At 35.1% G+C, this 8,989-nt stretch overlaps 3 protein-coding genes across 8 annotated transcripts in view; 2 read left to right on the forward strand and 1 right to left on the reverse strand.

Annotated features, from left to right (window-relative positions):
• The window catches only part of LOC107038679 (liprin-beta-1), a 17,160-nt gene extending 12,400 nt beyond the window's left edge, over positions 1-4,760 (forward strand). For 4 of the 6 annotated variants that reach the window (XR_001460910.2, XR_001460912.2, XR_001460911.1 and 1 more), the window contains 5 exons: positions 240-414; positions 921-1,216; positions 2,226-2,774; positions 3,575-3,792; positions 4,031-4,760. Coding sequence is in view for 2 of the 6 variants with exons in the window: in XM_015257905.1 (XP_015113391.1) it covers positions 240-414; positions 921-1,216; positions 2,226-2,774; positions 3,575-3,671; positions 4,031-4,074 (1,161 nt within the window). In the remaining 4 variants the exon portion in view is untranslated. The remainder of the gene's footprint in view (positions 1-239; positions 415-920; positions 1,217-2,225; positions 2,775-3,574; positions 3,793-4,030) is intronic. The other 2 variants (XM_015257905.1, XM_015257906.1) reach the window with 1 other exon arrangement.
• Positions 4,441-8,989, reverse strand: part of LOC107038682 — a 10,802-nt gene continuing 6,253 nt past the window's right edge. The window contains exons 2-4 of the mRNA XM_015257912.2: positions 5,860-5,991; positions 5,335-5,462; positions 4,441-4,815 (exon numbers count right to left, since the gene is read on the reverse strand). Coding sequence (XP_015113398.1) covers positions 4,731-4,815; positions 5,335-5,462; positions 5,860-5,991 — 345 coding nt within the window. The 3' untranslated portion in view covers positions 4,441-4,730. The remainder of the gene's footprint in view (positions 4,816-5,334; positions 5,463-5,859; positions 5,992-8,989) is intronic.
• Positions 7,003-8,989, forward strand: part of LOC107038681 — a 5,130-nt gene continuing 3,143 nt past the window's right edge. Inside the window, exon 1 of the mRNA XM_015257911.1 lies at positions 7,003-7,065. The gene's annotated coding sequence lies outside the window, so the exon portion shown is untranslated. The remainder of the gene's footprint in view (positions 7,066-8,989) is intronic.

The following is an 8,989-nucleotide window of genomic DNA, read 5'->3' on the forward strand; positions in this document are numbered from 1 at the left end:
CTATTGAATATTTCAATAGAATTGTCCAAAAACTAATGGCAAGTTTAATAGAAATCCAATAGAAATCCAATAGAATTATCTAGCCCACAGATGTCGAACCCTATTTTTCATCAAAATATGTGGATAGTCGGATCTTGTGCACGCGGAGCAGGCGTAAAATTTCACTTTATGCTAAAGTAACGAAAAAGGTGATTTATAATTAATCATGAAACTCACAGATTTATTATCGTTGTTATCAGGGTGAGAAGTTCAGCAGACACGCAGGACAATATAGCAGCCTGCCAAGGCCCCCGACATCGGTGAAGAAAGGCGTTGCTTTTGGTAAGGTTTCTCATCAAATATCTGGTGCTCAAACTACGGTACCGCTTGCAGTCAGAGGAAACTCGGCCAGATGTTTATCTGCCCCAGCTCTAGGTTACTTGAATATATCTAGGCACCTTGGGAATGTGCTTGGAATGACCCTTTATTTTTTAATTTTCATTAACTTATAGATAAATTCGGTTGCCGCATGAAATGATGAAATATGAAAATTGGATGAATTATTATTAATTAGTAGATACGTATTTAATTATTGGCAATACCTTAATTTTTACGGCAAAAGCTTCGTAATCTATCGAAAAAAAATTGTGTTCGAAATGATTGATTCAATTTTTATATTCAGCAATAAAAAAATTTCTTGCAAAAGCCCAATTGTCGAATTAATCCCCCGATGTTCTCATTGAATTCACTTCGCATTTCTACAGTATAATTCACGTAATTTAACGAATTATCCCTCCCATAGCTTGATTCATGCATTATTAGCCGCACATTTGCACGTGACTTTCCCAATAAGACACGATGAATACGAGTAATCAGTTGGAATTGAAAACACATTTCAAAAGCATAATTATTTTTTTCAATGACGAGGACTTCTTTTCCAGCTGAAGAAGAGAGAATCGTGATTTCTGAAGCATTAGCTCGTGCCGAAGTGCCTCCTCCAAAGCCTTTGAACGACCTGTCGATGGAGGAAGTGGAGGAGTGGTTGACGAGACTGGGTCTAGAGGCTTATGCACCTGAACTAAGGCGATGGGGGGCTACGGGCGCTAAACTACTCGATGTTACAGCACATCAAATTGAAAAGGAGCTCGATATCAAGAACAGTCTTCACAGGAAGAAATTACTGTATGCTATAGAGTGCGAGAGGTGCAATGGAGTTGGATTTCTTGGATCTGAAAAGGTATTTTTACTTTGAGTAATTCCTGTATTGATTTTTTTTTCGAATAATTATATTTTTATATTCGTTTTATGCAGAAAACCAAAAATGTCGATCCTTGCATGTGAATTCTATTGAAAATGAACCTTTTTGCATGGAAAATAAAAACTTGCAAAGAAAAAAAAACTCCTACAACTTTATTACTACATGGTGTAATAAATTGTGTGGTGGAATTTTTTTTTCTGGTGAAAATTAATGATTGTCAAAAGGAATATTTAAGACTAATTTAAGACCAATACTGTATTCATCTCATCTGTTGTTGATAGATTGGATGAAAAGTCAAGGGATATTGGCAAAATAATTACATCGTTGATCAAATTATTATAGTGCAACATAGCTAAAAAAAAAATTGAATTTGAATGAATTTTTATTTCATTGAAATTTCGATGGAATTCCGATTTTTTGAAAAACAGGAAGACATTAAATCCCCAATTTATTTGACTCTTCAATGAAGACATGAGTATTCACTACCCAATTACGTTCAATTTTTAATAAATCAAAAGGTATTCACCTAAATTTCCCTCATTTCTATTAATTTTCATGAAATAATTGAACCGAAGATTACACTTTCCATTGATTTTTCCATAAAATTTTGAATTTTTGATGGCAAAATTCCTTGACATTTCAGCAAAACTATAATGTGATGAAAGTTTACACTAAGTATACTGAAAATTTCAGTTAAAAATGTTAAACAGTACAACTCGATCAGCGTTGTAATTCAGTTATTTTTCAATTTCACTCGATATTTATCAACTTCATTTGTTTATTCATAAATAGCAAATACTTTTCCAGTTTTACTCTACTTGAAATTAGAAAATATTGATTATACTCGTTTTACAGAGAAAGATCAAATAACTAGTGTCTAAAAACAAACAAAACATCTACAAAAATGCTGTCATCTCAATTAACTTCAGAGATATCTGTTTAAAAAACCTATTTCGTAAATTAATCATTACTTTTTAACTACTCCTAGATGGATAATGCAGCAGTTCTCCGTTGGCTCGACGACGTTGGTCTACCCCAGCACAAAGAAGCTTTCCACAATGCCAAAGTAGACGGTCGTGTTCTCCACAGGCTGACCACTGAAGACCTACTGACCCTCGGTGTAGCAGCGCAACTTCACGCAGCAAGTTTGCGTCGTGGAATCCAAGTGCTTCGAGAACTGAATTTCGAGTTTGATAATTTAGAGAGGAGATCAGTGAACGGTAATGGAGCTGACGGCAGTAATGTCGCGTTGTGGACGAATCACAGAGTGATGGAGTGGTTGAGAGTCGTGGATCTTGCTGAGTATGCGCCTAATATGAGGGGATCTGGGGTCCACGGGGGACTGATCATTCATGAGGGCAGATTTACCTCTGAACTGTTAGCCACTCTCCTCAGTATTCCACCTGCCAAGACCCTATTGCGGAGACATTTGACCACTCATTTTAATCAGATTCTTGGGAGGGAAGTTGTACAGCATAAGAGGGAGATGGAGACCACTCTTGGATTTGTGCCATTGACACTTACAGCTCGATTAAAGGTCAGTTTAAGGGAGGGAAATCTTACCTTGGGGTGAAATTAATTCGGCAGGGAAATAACAAAAAAATAGACGATTTTTCATGAGCTCTAAACAGTTAAAAATGAAAAACAAATAGACGTGCTCGATTGAAGGTCAATTTAAAGGAACGCAATGTTACATTGGGGTAAAGTAAATTCTTAGTGAAATAGCAAAACAATTACAAGATTTTTCATGAGCTCTAAACAGGTGAACATGAATAACAGATGGATGTGCTCTATTGAAGGTCAATTTAAAGGAGGGGAATGTTACATTGGGGTTAAACTAATTCTCAGTGAAATAGCGAAACAATTACAAGATTTTTCATGAGCTTTAAAAAAATAAAAATTGAAAAACAGATAGACGTGTTCGATTGAAGATCAGTTTAAAGGAGGGAAATTAGCCCTACAAAAAAGGTCATTACAACAATTTCGTGGCCTCCTTTAGATTCGGAGATATTCCTCGAAAACTCAGCTAGGGGCTTAATCGACTTGATCCATATTACTGCCTCGCTACAGATTTTAATCCCTAACAGCAAAGGAAAATTTTTGTAAAGTGGACCTCATGAAAATTTCGCTATCTCTAGGTTCTATCTTGTAAAACTCATGTTGCTCTACGAGATAGATTGATTGAGCCATATTTCTCGAAATCTTTCCGTAAAGTGACTTTAACTCATACTGTATTATCACCAAATTACCAGCGTCTGGTTTATCCAATAGATTAAAGAATAATTGAATTTAATAAAAAAAAACAAATGAATTGAATTTTCGATACTGTCCTTTCAGGTACCAAAGAAATCTCAATTCACCCTAAAACGAAAGAAGAGCAAGAGTGATATTGATTATGGGAATTTGGTGTGTCCCTTGGAATCATCACCACCAGGTACACCATCGACACCCTCATCAACTCCAGGCAGCCCTAATCTCAACTCACCCACAATCTAACAATAACTATTCACGCCATTTATCAGCTAGATGAATTTCATCTCAAACGAACTAACTCCGTAAGTTATCTAACTCGACTAATTGCCATTAGGTGTGGCTCATTGGGTGATTAACTGAAGAATCAAGCAAAGTTGAAACAAAAACAATACTTCAATATTCACATTCAGGATGATTGTGAATAACTTTGGCTGCTAAATCAATAATCGAAATCACAGGCAACAAAAATCATGAAAAAAATCAATCAATATACGAGAACTCATCAATATTTCTACGTAATTAATCTTTTTTTTATTTCAGATTTGGAAATAGTGGAGCACAGAAAAATCATTGGCTGCATATGAGAGTTATCTGAATACAATGAAGTCGAAATAATGAAATTACAGGAATTTAATCATATTCGATGCACAATAGGAGATCGTAGACTTTTTAGACTTATGGGACCATATTATTGGCAGAATGAAATCGCATAGTCAACTAGTGTTTCTTTTATCAATGAAACTTTTTACAGAATTATAAACTGAATATATAAAAGTTCATGGGATATGATCATCAGTTACCAATATACAATATTCATTTTGTGCGTGACAATATTCAGTAATTCAGAGGCCAATAAGATTTGTTACATAATTCATTGCGTAAAATTTTTGACGGATGTCAAATAATTTCAATCTAAGAGTGTGTATTTTTAATATCCATATACACATAAATTCATTGTACATGTTTATTGCAATCGTGAGTGCCTACAAGAGTGTATTTTACTTTATTACATTCGACTATACTCATTATTTTATTTTGTTTGCGTTGATTTGTAGACGAAGGCATGAGATGATTACTTTTTTTTTCAACTCTTTGGAAGATCGAAGAGAATTTAGTTTTTTAGGTCCGTTTTTATCCCATTGAGAGATGTAAAAATTCATTACTTTCATTTATTTTTCATTTATATATATTTTGCGGAAGGAACTCTTGAGTCATTGTCAATCAAATGTATTACTCGCTTTCAAAATATATCGTTGGAAATTGTAAACACTGTCGGTGGCTTTGGTATCAGGCGTTTCATTTCCCATCGAAACTCTCTCCTTTGCCTGTAGTAACATACAATGTGGGTGAAAAAAGGGGAAGAATGGAATTGTTTTCACGTATGAAAAAATTGAATAGAAAACCTTAGCGAATTGGCTACAAACTTCAATTGGAATTCTCTAGAAATAGTTAAGAGATTTCGATTTTTCGGTTTGAATTTTTCTCTCAAGTTTTTTTCCGTTAAAAGTATTGGACACGGATTTTCTCAATCTTTTCCGCTATATTTTGTTTTGTTTGGCATTGCAGGATCCGAGCGAAAAAAAAATTGGAAGATTCATGCCCATGTATTCTTATAGATAAAATTCCAAGAGAATATTCATCTAGAAAAATCAAAATCTATTAAGTTTTTCTTACCAAATACCTCATAGAATCAGCGCAAAAAACAAAATGGATTTTGACAAGAATTCCCTAAAATTTTAATAAAATTCCAATAAGATTTCCAGAGAATTCCAACAGAATTGTCCAGCGAGTTCGATAAGTTTTTCTATTGAATTTTTTCACACGTTTTAGTATGTCTTACTTACTTCAATATTAGGATTGTGTATATTTCGTTCAAGATGGCTTCAGCAACGATTGGAATTTGATTTGGGTGAATTTCATACGATAATTTTCGAATTCTGGCGACTGCAATTTCACAATTTCTTTGGCCAATCTGTTCAGGATTACATTTTGAAATATTTATATTCGAATAGTTGTAGTTTGAGATTGGAAATAAAATATGATTATGATTATCAATGATAATCGAAATAAAATGATGATGATTCGATGATAATCATATGAATAAAAATTCTTGCTGCGATTTGGTGGAACAGGATGAGAGGGCGAGGTCAAATGAACCTTGTTAAATAATCAATATCTCATAAGCCATCACCTAATGACACGATTTGAATTAATCAAATCAGTAGCGAAGCGATAAAACAGCTTAAGTCGATTTTGACTATTGATCAGTTTTTAATTAATATTCGAAGAATCCGATATACTTTTTAAAAATTCATCTTCAATGAAATTAAATCATCCTGTTCCATCATTCCATCACCTATTTCACTTACTTTATTAGCGAGATTAATTAATATTTTCATTCGTTCTTGAGATATTCTAGATCCTTGATAGTAAGCCATCAGCCATCCGTACTTTGTCGTGCATTTAATTATCCTCCATCGTTCCCTTATCATCCTTTCCACCTGAAAACATATGGATTGAAGCTTCAGCATCAGCATCCTCAAATATATAAAATTTCGCGGGGACTCCGACTCGTCAGTGGTCAATTTGATCAATAAAATCTTGATCATTTCATCGTTAGAAGCTCGTTTTTGCAAAAATTCTGCGAAAAATTAATGATTTCACATTCGACAGATCGCCAGCATTTCTGAACAGATCTATTTCAATCGTCCTCCTGTTGCTAATAGCTTCCTAGAGACCGAGTAGACCAAGTAAATGCCGAATAGTTGGGACACAAAAGCAAGAAGTTGGTAATTCCATCGTTAGAAGCTCATTTTTGCAAAAATTCCGCTAAAAATTGATGATTTCGTATTCGACCGATCGTCATCATTTCTAAACGGACCAAAGTTTAAATCGTCCTTCCGTTGCTAATAGCTTCCTAGAGACCTACTCAACCAAGTAAATGCCGAATAGTTAGCACATACATACAATGAAGATATTGATAATTCCATCGTTAGAAACTCGTTTTTGCAAAAATTCCGCTAAAAATAGAGGATTTTGCGTTCGAACGAGCGCCATCACTTCTAAACGGACCAATTCAATTTTTCTTCCGGTAGTAATAGCTTCCTAGAGACCCACCGGGCCAAATAAATGCCGAATAGTTGCTGCTCAAAAGCAAAAAGTCGATGATTCAAACGTCAGAATTTCGTTTTTGTAAAAATTTCGCTAAAAATTGATGATTTCACGTTTGAAAGATCTCGATCGTTTCTAAACGAAACAGTTTAATCTTTCTACCGTTGCTAATAGCTTCCTAGAGACCTGCTGAACCAAGTAAATGACGAATAATTGCTGCTCAAAAGCAAAAAGTCGATAATTTCAACCTCACAAATTCGTTTTTACACAAATGGGGCTAATAATTGATGATTTTGCGTTCGAAAGATCGCCGACCAGCGACCGAGCGCTGGCAAAACCTGTTAAATCTAGTAACCTTTCCCGCTCCTCCATTCGGCCTCCCCTCCATTCTCCTCTCAGCCATTCCATTCGTGAGTCGCAACAAACCTGCCGGTGCCTGTTTATTGTCAACCGTGCTCCAAAATGTACGTAAATATTCCAACAATTATTTTCTTCGTTTCACCGGCAATAACAATTCTCGATCACTTTCAAACTTCCAATAATTGATGAAGGATCGAAGCCTCACAAATAGTTTATCACTCTAAATACGCGAATATTTAATAATATCTCGTTGGCGAATGATTCACTCCTTAGAAAACATTGTTTGTTGCTAATTTTTTCAACTACAAAAAAATCTCCACATTCTCTTTTGAAATCCCTCGTTTCTAGGGTGAATGACCATTTCAATAAAAATTAACAGTACATTTCGTACATTCGTTCATTGGAACGACAGAAACAAATATTTCTGCAAAATAATTATCATTTGTTTGAGAGAAGTGAATCATTTTCAAAAATTATGATTCTCTAGGCCAGTTATTTTCGGGTGCTCCAAATTAGGTTAAAATGACGATATAATTATGATGCGTTATAAAATAGTCATGCGTATGACCTTGACTTAACTACCTCTATTATCATTCATTTTTCTCATTTTCTGAAGTGAAGAAATTTTTTATATTAATGTTGTTCAACGGTTCATTGAAGATTACTTATTATTTATTATTCTTTGAGTCTAAATTTTAGTCTAAAATTTAGACCTCCCCTCCCCCCATCGCCAGACCATCGCAAAGGTGGACCCCCTTATTGGCGCCGTCCCTCTCCACGTTCTGTTAATTTTTTAAAGTTTTTTTTTCATGAAATGAGATTTTAACAACAAGAATGAGAAAAAAACATGAGATTGCGTGAGAAATAAATTATTTAGTTCTTACTAATGCTATCGTTACTATCACAGCATTCGGAATTTCTCTTTGTAAATCTTTGAGATAGTTTCAAGAACACAAAACAATTTAAAATCAGTAGCGAAGTGGTAAAATGGTTTAAGTCGACTTATCTCCCACTTGAGTTTTTGAGGAATATTTCTGTAGGATCACAATCATTCAGACACAGGATATTTAATTTAATGAAATAATGAATGTATATTTGAGGTAAATTCGGTTTTCAAAAAAAAGTACACCGTTGTGGGAGTTAAACTTCTTTACATGTTAACGCGACATCCATCCGATCAGAACTGACCCACTCTTTATTCTCTCATTCGGGCAAACACTCTTTTTCATCACGCTGTGGCGAAAAGTGAACTTTTCGGCGCGCTCCGCGTGCCTAAAAGTCCAATTTCCGCCACATTCTGATGAAAAATATAGTCCGTAACTCGTGAAAAAATGTTTTTTGCACTCGTTACGAAATATACTATTTTATGTCTATTTCAAAATTACTTTTCTCACTCTCACTCATGCTCAACCAATACACTCTTTGTTCCAAAAAATGAGCGTACTGTTCCTCACACAGGCCACCCTCAGTCATCCAAGAAAACTCTCACAAACTAAACATGATCGCCATAAAATTGTCACAAGCAATAAACACCTTTCACTTCACGCTTCGCTCGAACATACCCTAAAACAATTCTTCTATCCTACGCAGTATTTCTAAAAGAACGCATTATCTCTCATATTTAGTCTTAGTCCACACGCAATACCCCCTTACCGTGTGCACTTCTAGTGCNCCCCTTCCCGTGTGCACTTCTAGTGCGGTAAGGTTTTGAGGTGTTTTCTTATGTTTTCGGGTATGAGAAATCCGAATCCGGTGGTATTTTTTATGTAAGTGCGTGCAATTAATAGTTATAAACAAATTAAGTGGTTTTTTTGATGATTTTTTTTTTATGGGAAACATTGGCAAATAGAAGAAAATGTTCATCACAAAAGTTGTTCCTTTTTGTATAATAAATAATGATCAATTTTATTAATCAAAATCCATCAATCCGTTGCCGAAATATGATTCACCAGGTGAACGCGGGAGGATGCGCGGCGCGCGCAGTCCGCTCGAACCTCTTCCGTGTCGCGTACGCACCCATTTTCACAT

This window comes from Diachasma alloeum, unplaced genomic scaffold (genome assembly GCF_001412515.2).
Source record: "Diachasma alloeum isolate Michigan unplaced genomic scaffold, Dall2.0 Dall_scaffold_00286, whole genome shotgun sequence".
Taxonomy (NCBI): domain Eukaryota; kingdom Metazoa; phylum Arthropoda; class Insecta; order Hymenoptera; family Braconidae; genus Diachasma; species Diachasma alloeum.